Source organism: Phoxinus phoxinus (assembly GCF_949152265.1).
Source record: "Phoxinus phoxinus genome assembly, chromosome: 23".
Taxonomy (NCBI): Eukaryota; Metazoa; Chordata; class Actinopteri; order Cypriniformes; family Leuciscidae; genus Phoxinus; species Phoxinus phoxinus.
The window spans coordinates 13,418,630-13,435,770 of NC_136898.1; the positions used below are offsets into that span (position 1 = coordinate 13,418,630).

Consider the following 17,141-nt stretch of genomic DNA (forward strand, 5'->3'; position numbering starts at 1 on the left):
TTTAGAGGGAAGAATAATGTTGCTTGTGGTAAGGCAATATGCTTATGATGTCTTAAAATACTGTACAGTAAGTAGCTCACTTGGATTTGGATTTCATATTGAGAGAGCAGGAATACAGTATATTGTCCACAGAATTGTATCTTTCACAGCTCATGTCCAGAATTAAGTAAAGACAATTTATTATAGTTACACTTATCTTATAATAAATGTTTAAAGCCTTTAGGAGCCTTGTAACCTCTACGTTAAGCTTAAATAATCACAATATGCTGAAATGATACACTCATTTGCAGCTCTATCCCTGAATTTAAGGAGTGTGTTGCTATTGCAAGCTGCTGATTGATGTTTTGGTGGTTTTAGCCCAGATTTACTGATAACAGCCTCAGATAGAGGCAGATATGATCTAATTCCCTTAGCATATTGTACCACAGACAAGAGGATTGCCCCAGAAACTAACTTTAGTAGCCTGAGGTGTACTGTTTGTGTGTGAGAAAGAGAGGTAGATAAGGAGTCAGAAAGACATGCCAAAACAAAGCGCCAAGAACATCCTCTAATTACACGGCCCCTTTCTTAAACGCACACACACACACACACACACACACACCATTTACGCTTTAATAAACACTATTTGTCAGATATACCGAATGCAGCACGCTTAGCTGAACTTAACTTGATGAAAGCTTTCACCTTCGTGTCACATGGGAATTACCACTAATCCACGTTCAGCAGCACGGGGATTCAGACACACAGCGTTATATACACGTATGTTAATGTATAGTTTCCTAGTCATAGTGAGCCAAAGGATGAACTCTATCCCTTCCAGCTCTCTCCTGAGTACAATTTCACGCTTTCTGTCTTAGGTGGGCTAAGCCAGCGGCTCCTAGTTTCCTCCGCAAACTTTTGAGAGTTGCCATAATAACAGCAAAACAGATAAAAGAACAAAAATCTGTTCGCTTTCCACCGAAAAATAATTAATTCTCTTGCTTTGAGGAAAGAAGGCTTTAGAATAACTCAACTTTATCTGTGATTTCAGGCCTCGTAACGCTGGAGGAGAAAGACACTCCCGTGCAAACTTCAGCGTTGCCCATTTACATGTGCATTGTGTCTATTCTGGGTTCATCCGCTGGCTGCCGTATGCACACGAGGCGTGCAAATATTCTGTCGCTATACAAGTCTTTGGAGAAAGATAAACTGCTCCCTAAATATCACTGTGTTGAACTAACAAATACATATCTGTCTGAGCATGATATGGACTGTGAATGGCTCTAATTTGTATGGTTCACACAGACTGAATTGTAAGTCTGCCTCATTTTATTTTTTATTAAAAGAAAATAGTTTACATTTATTTTAAATTCTGTACTTTTGGCACTTTTTATCGATAAAAAAAGAAGGAGGGAGTGAGAGAAATAATGAGGGGAAAAAACTGGAACAGGAAATGACGCGAGCCAGACTTGAACTCAAATTTCCCACATGAGCACCATAGCCCAAGATCATGTGTGCTGACCACTAAGCCACGGCACCCACTTACTCAGATGCACGTGTGTAACTTTCTTTGTTCAGGTCACGTGTATATATCATCAAACTGTCAGTATTAGAATCCATACTTCCTGGAGAGAAAATGTCCTGTTCCTTTAAATCATACAAAAGCAAACAAGTACTTACCGTCGTCCTGGTCCGGCAGTATGCGGATTTTCGCAGTGGGGTGTTCTGGCCCCAGATGGCCTCCCATAGGCATACTGAGGGTCACGTTGAAGCTCTCCTCGCCCTCATACAGCGAGTCGTCAATGATCACCACACGACAATGCTTCTCCGTCTCGTCCTTATCAAAGCGCAGAATGCTGGCCTGCTCCTCTGGACGGGAGATGTAGTCGGAGTAGGACAGAACAGAAGTGGGGACGGTTCCTCTGGCAGAGCCTGCAGCAGGCACAGAAAGGACACACGCTGGGAATTCATTCAAATCCACATAAAGACACATCTGAGGAAATGTTGCGAGTGTGAATCTTTAAAGGGATAGTTTACCCAAAAATGACAATGAAAGTTTTCAAAAATGACTGTCATTCTTTATTGCCATTGTAAACCCCCTTTTTTATATATATATAAATAGGACACAAAAGTAGAAACACAAAAATGAATGTTGTTTTAGAAAAAAAAATGACACAGACAACCCCATTTCAACACAAAGAAAGGCTAGAGATAAGAATTCTGAAGACAGGAAAAATCTTAGTGAATAATGACTAATATTTGGTATTTGCAAAAAGCTATTGCATAACTTCAAAAGACTTTCCATCCGTTTATCCATCCATCCAAGGTTCTTTGAAACATATTTACTTTTGTGTTCCACACACACACAAAAAAAGTAATTTAAAATTAAATATAGATTATTTTATAATAATTTGTATAAGATCTTGTAGAGGCTATTTTGATAATTACATTTATAATGAAATTTTTTGAATTTTTAATGATATATTTTTATTTAATTTAGCATTGAATTTCTATTGCAGTTTCACAAACTCCCTGCAGTTTCACCACTAACGAAAAGCATTACAAGAAAATAAACAACTTAACGTAAAATGAGCATTTGTTTTTGTACATACAAAATGCATATTTGTATATTATATTCTTTTTTTTACATAATTACAAGCTCCAGTTTAGTGTTTGTGCAGTACTTTTGGCCATCATAATCTGCCATTCAATTAAATATAAAGACGAGCATATATAAGGTTGCGTATGCTGTGTATTGCACCTTGCTGGGTGTAACAGACCACCATCAGTTCCTCACTGACATCTCCCCTCCTGTGCACTGGGATCAGGAGTTCTCCGATATCTTCTTCCACGGCAAAGCTGGCCTGAGGAAAGAACACCGTGGACTCTGTCAAAGAAAAAAAGAAGAAGATTTGGCTCAGTATTAGGACTGCTGTTCTGTTATATCAGTCACAGAGGGATTTAGCGGCTCCCTGTCAGAAACACTATTACCGCAGGGCTTTAGAACACCACAGGCGGTGGATTGATTCTTCAATATATAATTATTTCAAATCATACAGCTCTATACTGGGCGTGTAATGCACATTTATCTTGCACAAAAGGCAAAAACACATTTTGTATGAGAAAATAGATTTTTCATATTGAACGCTTCATATTAGGTTTTTAGTGGCCTTTGGACAGCGCGGCATCGATATCTGTCCGTACTGGCTGTGTATTGCATTGTGTTGCACTGTAAACCGTCTGACTGAGTGGGAGCTTGTTCAGGCGTTGCTATTTTCAAATACCGTAGGTCAGGATTGAGTCAACATATAAACAGATTTTTTTATAGCACACTGAACTGATAGAGAGAGAGAGAGAGAGAAAAAACTCAATAGAAATCTCTATAGAATCTATAGAAAAGACTAGTGAAGACAACTGGTGAAAGCCTGGTGATGTTTTTTGAAACAGAGGCGCACAGGGACCAATAATAAAAATAAGAAGATCCCTCTTTGCATGGCCTTGTCCTGCCCCAGATCCTTCCATGCAATTATACATGATGCTTTGCAAACATTTCCAATCATCAAGTCTACAAGTGGTCTTTTGTCACAGAGGAAGAGTGGATGTAAAAAATAGAGCAACTAGCTGGACAAGTAATAGGTAAACTGGAGGGAAAGAGAGTGAAGAAAACAACACATTTAGACAGATGCATTTTCAGTGACGGCTTTGAAGGATAACATACAATAAATACAGTAGAATTTGGTGTCCCAGGACTTTTTCAAAACAAATGTGTTATAAAAGTAACTTAATGGGCTAGTTGTGAACAAATCAAATATTTAAATCTTTTACACAAATTGATACTTAACCCTTTTTTAGGCAAAACTTGCAACCCTGTTACAAATTCCGGCATATTTTTTCAAATATAATTTTTTTAATCAACATCAAAACAACATCAAATCAACTGCATTAATATGCATTTACCGGCAGACATGATAACAGGTTTGAAAAGGATTCAAACCTCATATAAAATGAATAGACAATAAAACTGCTCTTATAATATTTACAGTAGTTTGATCCTCTGATTGACAGGTCTTTCAGAAAATGTCAATCATCTATTCTATTTATCCACCCCAGATTTTTTCAGCCACATGACATTGTAAATTTCAGAACAAAATATCCTCTGCAAAACCAAAACATTGTTCTCTGTTCGGTCTCTGAGTTTTGTGCAGACTGAGTGACGGCTCTGCTGATAAAAGAATGAATCTTACAGCCCTCAAGACTCAAACACTGGCTCTGAGAAAAGAATAACAATGAGGCAAATGTATGTAGCCTCTCAGGTATAAGGCTTATGTATTGAGAGAGACTGTGTCTTACCCTCACACAGGAAACACTCATGCATCAGGGGCCAAAATAATTACCTTGTTTTGTAAGGAACAAAAACAAGACCGATTAGAAAGTAAAATCCTATACATTAATATTCAGCTCTTGGTCGAGTCCTCTGCAGATAGGCGGTCAAATTACTTTTGATTGACAGAATAGCATGGTATAGATAGGATTTACTTTAATTATATACATGTCAATCATAACAGGTTATTTATAAAAAGTATTGCAGTACTTAACTATATTCACTTTGAATGAACACACAAATGTATATATTGCATTAGGTAAATTCCTTCCTTCCTTCCTTCCTTCCTTCCTTCCTTCCTTCCTTCCTTCCTTCCTTCCTTCCTTCCTTCCTTCCTTCCTTCCTTCCTTCCTTCCTTCCTTCCTTCCTTCTAAAAGAAGAAAAAAATGAATCGCTTATGGACTAAGAAATATAAACTTAATTCAGGATATAATATTTAAAATAAGTCTAAGGGCATTATCAGACACCATGCGCAATGCGGCACAACGCAAGTGTTTTTTGCTAGTGTCAGCCCGACGCAGTTATCATTTTCACATCCTGCGCCGCGTTGTTTAAATAGCAAATGCATTTGGGCCAATCAGTGCGCCCATGGGCGTGCTGGTCTGAAAACCGAGTGTGTTCAGGCGCATTGTTGGCACGTTGCTATTTTTGGAGGCAACTGAAATAGACTGCGCCATTGACCAACTGAAACCTGGGGTGCTCCTCAATTCCTATTTTTGCATGATCCTCGTTTCCTTTCCTCGCGTCTCAGCTCCACCCCCAGTAGGATGCGAGGGAAGGCTGCAAGGAAAGAAAAGGAGGACGGAGGAATCGAAGGAAAGCTTATTTATACATTGTAATACTTGATCACTCGAGCGCCACTTCACAGCGTCATCAGCAACGCTCAAAGGATCTGCCCTTAAGTTGTTTAAGTTTGGTTATTTAAGAAATTCATAATAAATAATAATAAAGCAAGATATTTTAATCTGTTGAAATATGAGATGTGTGGTTTATTTAAACTGCAAAGGTAAAGTATAAATTCAAATGGTTGTGACCGATGTGAAGGGGAAGGAGAATTTAAACGTGGGTCACGTTTAGTCGATAAAACTCGTCCGCAAAGGATACACCCGTGTATCCTCGCTTATGACTCCTCAGGAAGCCTCCTCACTCCTCGATCCTCGCAGTGCAATTAGAGAATTGAGATGTCCTTCAAGATGGCTGAGCTTGATCGGTTTCCGGATCATAGGATGGAGGACGGAGGAGCGAGGAGACGAGGAGAGATATTGAGAAGCACCCCAGGTCTAAAGTCAATGGCGCAGTATATTGTTTGTTATTTAAAGATGCGCCTATAAGTGGGTGCACAACACGTGTACACTTTGCTTATTACACACACAGGGTTGCGCAGCAGCACACAAACAATTATTACAAATAAAAAGATTTCAATGTAAAAGATTTATATTGTGTACATAAAGATATGGTGGAATCCAGCTTATCCTGTAGATGATCTGCTTTGCGCTTTAACCTTGCGCACGAGCAGATCAGTTTCCTCTGTGGAGATGTTCAGTCTTTCCGCTAGCAAATTCCTTCATGTAAATAGCAATCCGCCATGGCGCGACCGCAACTGGCTTTTCAAAGGGAATGGGAAATTACACTTTGATTGGTTTATTCCACGTTACGGCCAAAACACACCCATTACTCATTAAGAAAACAGAGACGACCCCTTTAGACCACCATTTTCCCGTCTTTAAACTAGGGTATGTCCGGATCCACTTTTGCTAAAGTGCATTAGACCATGCGCTTAGATCGTTAAAATAGGGCCCTAAATCTCCTATGCAGTTTTGCTTCAAAAAATGCCTCTTGTTTTTAAAGATATATAGTTTTAATATTGATTTAGAAAAGTATTTTTTGCATTGTGGTTTGTTTGACCTTTTCAAGTCACACGATCTTCAACACAAAAAAGTATTTCAGTAATCCAACAGGAAAAGGTAAAGCCATTTCAACTTTCATTAAACCCGTTTTCAACATAATAATAATAATAAAACCAGAAAGCAAAGTTGCAGTAATGCAGCAGCCTCTCCTCTTCCTTAATGGCTCTTTACGCTAATAAGCAGTGAAAGGTTCTGGCTGTAAAGCAGGAAGCTTGTCACATCACAGCCATCCCAGTCACAGATGCGACTCCAGATGCAGGCTTTTGTCTGAGCCAAAGGGTCGTTGTAAGCCATCACGTGTGAACGACTCTGTGGCAACTGGGTCAGACAGGTCTCCGAAGGCCCTTGACGGAAGAAAACCACCTCTTGCATTCAAATATTAATGCCTGACCTCACACTGTCACACACGCACAAAAGCTAAAAGGATAATTAACCTGAAAGGAAAAAACTGCACATGGAGCAACAGGACCGCAGCGCGCCGACCGCCCCATCCTCCCCCTCCCTCTCGCCATTAGAAAGAGCAGCCAGACTCTGTCACGTCAAGCCTCCCATGGGGCATCAGCCTCAGCAAACAAACCCCACCGTAAGACTGATAATTAGCTCACTGGGGAAGCAGCAGAGTTTTATTTCTTTTTTTCTAAGCAGAAATAACTTCTGCAAAGATACCGAGGTTCAAGTAACATTTAGATGGAAACTATCGCAGCGTTTGGGATTATAGATGAAATTTTTAATTATCCAGGGACCCCGAGGAGGCGATAAAGACAAAAACACACAGAATAAAACGATGTAAGCCTCCGGTTATTCAAGCTACACATTTAAATACGGCCGTAATTGTGAGAATATGAGATGATGTCTTGATGATGAACAGGCAAATAATTCAGCCACGGCTTTCGGCTAAAAAAACCCCAGACGAGACGATCAACAGACTGAAAAAAAGTTGTATTTTGAATCAAGAGCTGCTTGGAGATTAAAAGAAAGCTTGTGTGAAAAGTGTTTTTGATGACAGGTTTATCCACGACGGCTTTCTGTTGTTATCATCACGCCATCTCTCTGTTTGGGTCCTCGCAAACAAAAGTGCTTTGACCCCTCAGAAATGGCCCCTTGAAAACTGTGCAACTAACTTTCAAATGCGAATGGTTTAATTGCAGAGGGAGCCGGTGCAGCCCGGTCAAACCTTTCTCAAACACCTGTCGACAATTTACATGAATCGACGAGACGCTTTCAAAGCAAGACAGAGCTGTGCGGAGAATTCGAGATGAAAAGAAGAGCCGCCGATATGCGGGGGTGGACGGTGCGCTGAAAGCTCGCAGGTAGGAAGAGATATCAAATGCTATGATAATTGAGGTCTACTGAAAGACAGAAAAAAAAAGCATCTGCAATATCGAGATAATGCCTATGTTTTTATCTGCAACATTGAACAAAAAACATTATAAAATAGCCTGGGATGTTTTTAGAAGCTTTGTTTTTTTTTCTGTTGGTCTCTTGAACATCATGCCTACCTCTTACTCACTCACTTCTTCACTAGATGTAATGGGGGTTCAGTTTATTGAGCGGCTGAACCGGAGATGTTTGGATATTTTTGAAGAATTAAATGTGTCTGAAAAAAGAACTGATCTCATATAATCATTGGATAAGTTTATGTCTGAAAAGCCAATGCACATTAGATATAATGTAATATACACTTGTGGTCACGAGGTTGGGGTCGGTACGTTTTTTTTTAATGTTTTTGAAAGTCTCTTATGCTCACCAAGGCTTAATTTTTTATTTAAAAGGCATTTTTTAAAATGTAATATATATTTTCTATTGTTTGTAATATATTTTAAAATGCAATTTATAACGGTGATGGCAAAGCTGAATTTTCAGCATCATTACTTCAGTGTCACATGGTCCTTCAGAAATCATTCTAATGTGATGATTTGATGCTCAAGATTTTATATTTTTATATTATCAATGCTGAAAACAGTTGTGCTGCTTAATATTTTTGAGAAAACATTTTTTTTCTGATGAATAAAAGTTCAAAAAGAACAAAAGTTTTTATTTGAAATATAAATCTTTTGTAATACTATAAATGTCTATACTCTCACTTTCAAACTATTTAATGGTATCCTTGCTGAATAAAAGTATTAATTTATTTATTTAAAAAGTGTAATTTAGTGTAATACAAGTACTGGTCTGCACCAACCAGCAATTTTCCAATAATAAAATATTAACATCCCAGCTTAATATGCAAAGACAACCATAACCATTTTTCAAACACTACTGACTCAACCAATGGTGTGAGTTTAAAATAGTTATTTATTCACAATGTTACTGTTTTTACTGAATTTTTGGTCAAATAAATAAAGGCTTGGTGACCATAAGAGACTTTTGAAAAACATAAAATCTTACCAAACCCAATCTTTTGAACAGAAGTATACATTACATTTGATCTAATTCCCATTGTCTTTTCAGACACAAACTGATTATATGAGATCATTTATAAATCTTACTGACACCTTTTGAACAGTGGTTGTATATAACCTTAGCTCACATGGGCTTTTCATCACATTTGAATGCTAATCAGCATTTTAACTCCAGTAAAAACAAAAAGAACATTAACTGATCTTTTATTCATTCTAACTGGTTACCATTAGTAAACGTTGGAGCCAGAACATAAAAACACAGTTTCTGCTCAGAATGTACCAAAATGAGAAACATTTAGTTCCAAATCCTTGTTTTTACTGTTCTGTAATGCTCAGTGGTGCAGAAATGGCTTTTCAGCTGTAATAAAGTTTGGCAGTTTATAGTACTGGTAGGTTTGAAATTTGAAATGGTCAACTTTTGTTGGACTTACCATCACCTGGATCCACGATCTCAACTGTGGCTATTGCTGGTGACTCCAAAACACTCATCACCGGCTCAGTCAGGACAATCTGGAACGTCTCGGACTGCTCATATTTCCCATCAGAGAGAACCCTCACTCTCCATGTGGCTGTGGTCTGGCCGGGGTTAAATTGTACCTGCTTCTGAGATTTTCCCAGGAAATCCTTGCCCTTCTCGGCACTGCCATCCAGAGTACCAATCCCTAAAAACAGCACAAATACAACAATATTGACAAACTTTTCCTGACTTCATATCTCCAGCCTCCAGATGTGTCACAATTCAAGAACTCAAAGAAGCTTATTACGAAATGTATGAGCTGGGATTAGCTAAGGTCTGCATTTCCCAGATTTATAAAGATTGCGCACAACGGCGCAGGCGTCTACGCATCATCGATGCCATGCAGAAAGAGATGCACTGTGTATAGAAGTTTAAAAAAGCCACATGTCTGATGCTTCAAGGCTAAGATGCAGGAACAAAAATCAAGGAACATGTCGAACTGAAGTACAGCATGTACACTCGACTTCCTCTCTAACTGTAACACAGGAATGAAGCTGTGATGGGATTCCCACACAGTAGGAAAACCTGAAGTGAACCTGCCCGGAAGCGTTTGATCTCTGATACATCAAGCAGAGACACTGTCAGGGATCCGTCTGCCAGAACCTCCCAAACAGATGTGAGGAATTAAATCACCGCAGTCTTGCAGATCAATGCTGGATGATCGCTGCTCTTCAATCCATAACACTTAAGCTACAACATGACAAGAAAAGCAAAATACCGGTTGAAGAAAAAGATTGTAGATTTAGGGATCTAATTATATATATAGATTTTTATATATATATTGCCCCACTAGAAACATGATAAGCTTAAAAAATTGAAAAAAATTCAGTTACACTAAAGAGGCCGTGAAACTGATGTTCATAAGGCCCCTTAAAGTGACCATTAAAGGTTTTCTTTTTTTAGCTGCAGCATTCAGCTACAACTTCAGAAGGAACAAAAACCTTCATATGCTCCACCCAACCATGTGAAAAAAAATCTTCCAAGAAAGCACAGAAAGACAGAAATTGATTGAAAGATATAAGGCGAATACAATAAAAAGAGAATGAGAGCGAGAGAGTTCACTTTCAATTCCATTTCTCTAACAACAGGGGGGCCCATTCTACCCACAACAAGCGGCAAAGGACGCCAGCCACAGTGAGACGTGAGGAAAAGGAGAAAAGGGCCGAGGCAGGCGGGTGTGAAGAAGCAGAAAGCTTTGTTGGGGGTTTGGGGGGGGGGGGGGGGGGGGGGGGTATTGGCAGAGATCGGAGCTCCAGGCTCCAAAGAGCACAGAGAAAGAGCACTAACACCATCACACTTTTGCTGTTACAAGGATGGTTCATCCGGAAATTTTATTCTGACATAATTCTCTCTCGCTAATGTAGTTCGAAACTTGTTTGTGTTTTGTTTCTTCTCTTACACAGTGATTTGAAGCAATCATTCTTGCTGTCCAATTAAAATGATTTGTGATGTGTTTTATTTAATTATACTGTACCTTGTCAAAGAAAGAAGTCTCTTATACAGTGAAATTTAAAATAACTGTTTTATATATATATATTGAAATGTAATTTATTCCTGTGATGGCAAAGCTGCATTTTCAGCATCATTATTCCAGTCTTCAGTGTCACACAATCCTTCAGAAATTATTACAATATTATTATCAGTTGAAAACAGTTGTTCTGCTTTTTTCTTCTTCAAAAGAACAGCATTTATTTGAAATGGAATATCTTTTGTAACAGTATTGGTGTATCCAAAATGGTCAACGTTTATGAAAATGTCAGTATTCATATTACTTCTTTTATTAATAATTATTATTTTACATGTCATATTTTCTACTATATGCTCTGATATGTTTGATTATTTCCAAATGTAAGATCTTTGGTGTCTCTTCTGTGCTGTAAGATTGAGTGGGTGTATTTTCCATCAGAATTGATTGCGTGATGTACCTTTGTATCAAAATATGTCTGTTTCCATCTCTGCAGACATGAGATAATGCCAGATCTGCAGTATTCTCTTAAAGGTGTCAAATCAACACCTTGTACGTCTATTTTCATCTATCTTTGACATGTGACCAGTCACACTGACCTAGCCATTACACCAACTATGACATAATGGATAAGTCTGTGTGACCTTTTCTTATTAGACCAAAAATAAGTTTAAGAGGCTGTACGTTTCCTGAATATATATTTGTTGCTCTTATTTTGCTCTTCACTTCTGCTTCTTATCCTGCGTTGTCTCTTCTACCTCTCCTTTCATTCTGCAAATATCTCACTTATTTTGCCCTTATTTCCTTTTGATTTTATAATAAACTCTTACTTAACTTGTTTGACTCTATAATTGTACATTTTTACTTAATAAATTAGTTTTCTCTTATTCAATTTTGATCTTTGACATCATCATTGCTTGTCTGCCTGGATCCCATTGCACCAATTATATTCATGAATTTCCTGTCCCTTTAGATCAATTTAATGCATACTTGCTGAATAAAAAGTATTAATTTCTTTTAAAAAAAAGAGGGGAAAAAAAACTTGACCCCAAACTTTTGAATGGTAGTGTATATTCAAATATTTCAGAATAAGGACTTCTATATGGAAGCCAACTTTCACTTCAGATAAAAAAGAAAAAAAAAGGGAAATTCAACTTCCGTAGTTCTAGGTTTTAATGTAACATAAAAAAAAAAAAAATGTAATTGCTGTCTCAACTACACGAGATGATTCTTCTGTATTACACACATCTCTTTGGTAGCTGCTTTATAGTGTTAGGGACAAAATTTGCAATGGTGACAGAAAATGAAGCCTATGGGACCACTCACACAGAACACGTATTTGAGTTTAAAAAAACAAGACGCATGTCAGCGAAAAAACAAACAAACAAAAAAAAGGGTCTAGATCACTCATTTTCCTTTCCCTGCATAGAACCTCATTATTTACACCCCATATCCATCTTTTCTATCTGCTCCCTTCCTTCTCATCTCTCTTGTTGCCTTCTGCTCTTCACTTTCACGTTCCCTCTTTTTAACCTCAACATCCCTCAAAGCAAACACACACAAACCACAAATCCGAAGCAGCGTAGACAAAGACTACATGGATACTGACCACATGTGGGGCTGTGCTGAGCACAGCACAGGGCAAGATAAGCAGGTGTACGCTCAAAAAAACTGTTCAGACTGTTCTACGAATGTCAGAGAGAGAGCGAGGGCTTTCATCTCAGACACAAAGAAGCCAAAACTACTTAGAAAAACATCTCTAACAGCTTCCCGTTGATAAGCTTAAGTAATAACAGCTCTCACTGTGAACACAGACGCTACTGAATGCTAATGATTCACTTTTAACGCTTGTACTGGTGACTTCTTGTCAAGTTTAATCAATTCTGGATAACAATTTGTTTTTACGGCAAAAGAAAATGATGGAAAGGAAGGAAAAATGTATGAAATAAAGTATTTTGCTGGTAGAAAACCAAATAAAGATTGATCCACCAATGCTAAAATTTCTATATATCATAATCATTTTGTTCACAACTTGTAATCATTCCTTCAATGTACTATAATTGTTTCTGCCATAAATTAATACATTGTTTGCTAATGTGTGATTTGTATATGTACATTTCTGAAATACATTACTTGGACACAGTCACCTCTGATAAAAGATCACTCTAAACTGTATTGTAGACGCATGCATTTTCTATAAAGCTGCTTTGAAACTATGTATTGTGAAAAGTGCTATACAAATAAATGTGAATTGAATTGAATCCAGTGCTCTGATACTCACCAACAAAAGACGTTTCACCCAGAAAACCTCGACGTCTAAGGATCACCTCGAGAACTTTATCCTGCTCATCCACCACATATTTCGGCTTCTCCAGAGAAATCCAAGCCCAGTTCAGACGAAACTGCTGGTTCTTCAATTTGTTCCCGCCTGAAAATAACAGATAGAATGTGTACAGCGGGAAACTATTATTGGCAGCTGAAAGCATTATGAAATTAAAAAGAGTGCTGCAGTGATGCAGGAATTGTTAGGACAATCCTGAAGTTACCATTACACCGATTCCTTCGACAAAAATGAATAGGATTTTTCCATTGGCTTTTGGATTATTGCAGAAAATCGGCTCAGTGACTAACAAATGTTTATGTATCTTACACATTTGTTCATCAAGATAATCGTCACATTTTAAAGCCTAAATACAACTGTCAGAAGTAAAAAATAAATAAATTTGTTTCAATTGTCAATATCTTCAATGTCACCACCGACTCTTTCAATCATTTACTGTAAATGCCACAAATTGAAAGGCTTGAGCATGACAATAAACACAATGAGGCTGTAAAAGCAGACGAGTATACGTGATGATGTTTAATGTCACAGACAACCTCTGTAGTCCCATTTAGCCAGTTAACTAGTACTGGTGTATTTTATGTAGCTGGAAATATATATATATATATATATATATATATATATATATATATATATATATATATATATATATAATTTTATATTTTTAATTTAAAAAAAACTATTGACTTCGTGAAAATATAACGGGGTTTTAGGGTTTTAAAAATAAAATATTAGTCCAGGTAGAGATATGTTCTACTTTATTTCATTACAGATTTGTGATGATCTGCAGAGCTTTTCAGTGGAGTTCTGTGTTCCTACTAATACCTTATGACCTCATAATGGACTCAGAGGGGATTAATTAGAGATTAGAATTCAAACATAATGTGCACACCACCAGTTATGTTTACTTAAGGGGTTCATGGGAAATAACTCTTTCATATGCTACATCTTACATGTAAACCGTTTGGGTTTTATAGCATAAAAACAGCACAATGTACAGGATCCATGCAGCATAATTATTTTAAACCGAAAATGAAAATCTTTATACTTTGATCACCCACAATATCTCTACACTCAGGTACTTGCCCCAGATTGCCTTAGCAGCGGTCTTTTACCCATGCACACTAAAAATAATGGTTTGTTTATATAGAAAAAGAATGTAGTTCAGTGAAGAACAGACATAATGTAATATTTATATCTTGTGCATGCTGACTTCGCACTTCACATGCTTGGTTTCACATTTCTTGGTGTATCTCGCATTAAATGTATCATCCAGCTGTATCTCTCATTCATTTTTACTCATCTTCATTTAGTTTAAATATAAACTGATACCATTTGATTATTACCAGGTACCCCTGGCCCCAGTCGAACCGCACTTCCCAAAGGCAGTTTGCATCTCCAATACATTAAAAATGAGCGAATACCCAAGAACAAAGAGGTTAGAATTCATGCATTACAGAAGCCTAGGGTTATCCGTGTCAAAGGCAAAAGTCTGTGTAAATGTATCACATTTAGTGCACACATACTTTCATACCTACTACATCTCTAATCTATATTTATATCATGTATTGGAGTTTGCACGCATATTGATAATTCACTTCACGTGCAAAGAAAACATCAGAGACAAATTCCCAATTTATCTAGACCATGTATATTCATGACTTTTCGATGCTTGTTTCACTTGATTTCCTCAAGCTAACCCCAGGCTCCTAATATCTCACTCACCAACCTTGCCTGAGAGATGTCATGACTGGAAAAAAATTGACATGTTGGTAATCCCACTGTATTTCTAACTCAATATTAGTCTGTAATTATGTACGGTTGCACAGTGATAACTGTTATAACTGCAGATGATATACAGCGTACACGAAATTCAGAATGCAGGAAAATAAACAATTTTAGACGTTAAAGAGATTATATTTGACATTTGATGAAGATTAGCAGCATAAGCCTCATGGTTTGTTGAATTATCAAAGTGGTCCACATAATTAAGAGTCCAGGGTCTGTCAGGACTTATCTATCCATATTTTAGCTCCATATAAAGATTGCAGGTAAATGGTAAAAGGAAGCTGTAATAAATATACATATAATTATAAATTAAATAAAAATAACTATTATTATTACACACACACAAATTTTTTTTTGAATAATCACTTATTAACGGGTGACAATGTTTGATTTGATTTAGTCTTATGTTTTATTATACCACTGTAAGGCAAAAAACATTGCTCCCATGATTTCCGCAGTCAATGCAGAGGTGTTAATGCAGCACGTTATCCGAGCAGCAATGACACTTCTACTTTCATCTTGTCATCTTCTATCAGTTTAGGGAAGAAGTGATTGATAGGGTGTTGATTTAAATGTCTGCAAAGACCATTTGCGAATATAGAAAAAGCTCTCAGCTCAAGGACTTCATTATTCTGTGGGTTTAGTTTGTTCATTCAGGTCAATGAGCTGAGCAAACAAAACACCATCAGTTACTAGAAAGAAAAAACTCAAGTGGATTTTTACGTTTTTAAGGTGACAGTCATCAAAATTTCTGTATGACAAAAAAAAAAACAAAAAACATTTATAAATGTTTAGCCAAAATTTATGTTAATAAATGAATGAGAAAAAATAAATAACTAAACAAATAAAATAAAATATTTAAGGTGTTCATGTCTGTAGCATTAATTAGCTAGTTTAATATTGGGTTTTAACGTGTTTTGAAAAAACGTTAACTAAATATAAGAAACAGTAATATTGATTCTTGTCTCAGTAGAGGCCACCGAAAAAAGAAAAAAAATCTAAATAAATGAGAAAAGAGAAAACAAGCTATTTAGTCATTAAAAAGGATAGCATCACACATGTGAATATAAAATGTGTTTGTATTTGTTCAGTTGTCAAGCCGAACAATGCTCTCATTAGCTTTGCCTCTGAAAAACCTACTGACAAGTTGCTTTGAAGCCCAGTGGATTTGTCCAAACCCTGATACTGACAGTCTTCCATGAAGCTTCTCACACAAAACCCCCCTAATGACTTTATTAAACAGTAGTGTTTCAAAGCCGGATAGTTCAGAGTTTCCTAGAAAGACATGACGGCACAACAGCTGACATTCACTCAGAATAGCTCATTAAAAGCTAATCAGTGACTGGTGCATGAGAAGCTTTACTACATCCAGAAACTTTAAAGAACTTCTTAACATCATCTAAAAATAGAGCTCCCAAATAATTCATCAGATAGTACGAATCTCAATCCTCCCAAAAGACTGAATAAAGACAGACAGAAGTCAAATGGAGATGACCCTCGAGGGTATACGTACAAACTACTATAGTGATTTATAAAGGGCTTTTCTTAACAGGGTTGGAAAATATATCTGAACATGAAAATTAATGAGAATAGTAGTATTATGTGCTTTAAGGCACAATTCCTTCTTTTTATTATCGGTTTGCCGAAAGCATCAACGTCAACAAATCCTCAGGAGCTCCACACTCCCAAACCTTAACATACAAGTCAAAAACAAGTACTTTGAGCCCTTTTTATCAAAAACTATTTTATCTGTTGCACATACTAATATTTCTATATTGATTTCCTCACCTTTAGTTTATAGAATGTAAATTATGGTCTAAGGTTACAGTCAATTATGCATAATTATTATGCAATTAACCCTCAACCAAATCCTAATCCTACCCTAACCCTATAGTAAGTACATGTAGTTAATTAATATTACTCAGTACTTAAATATATAATTACACTGTAAAAATTACACCTTAAAATAAAGTGTAACCCAAAGATTACATGCACATCTATGGATAAGCAGTTGTGTGCCACTGACAAGGTCTTATGCCTTCCCTCACAAGCACCATTGATGCAGATCATAAACATTAGGAACAGAATACATCCAGTCATTAATGCAATTTTTTTGCATTTAGGTGCTTCTCGAAGAGTAGAAAACATATCAACATAACTATCAGCTAGATTATCAACGCATTCATTCTGATGGATGTTTGCTCAAACTGTGCTTTAGCCAAAAACAGCAGCTTGTTGGTCTTTTCACGGATCCACTAGCCTTTCCTCATCTAGCTCAATGGGCTCTTGGCTTCAGCCACAAAGCCTTGGCTGTCTGCTTTACTGTTTTCTGGTTGGATTGAGAAGACTGAGCTAGTCTAG

At 37.0% G+C, this 17,141-nt stretch overlaps 1 protein-coding gene across 1 annotated transcript in view; it reads right to left on the minus strand.

Annotated features, from left to right (window-relative positions):
- The window catches only part of frem2a (FRAS1 related extracellular matrix 2a), a 56,407-nt gene that overhangs the window by 26,591 nt on the left and 12,675 nt on the right, over positions 1-17,141 (minus strand). Inside the window, exons 3-6 of the mRNA XM_079598684.1 lie at positions 12,933-13,079; positions 9,101-9,331; positions 2,741-2,866; positions 1,660-1,911 (exon numbers count right to left, since the gene is read on the minus strand). Coding sequence (XP_079454810.1) covers positions 1,660-1,911; positions 2,741-2,866; positions 9,101-9,331; positions 12,933-13,079 — 756 coding nt within the window. The remainder of the gene's footprint in view (positions 1-1,659; positions 1,912-2,740; positions 2,867-9,100; positions 9,332-12,932; positions 13,080-17,141) is intronic.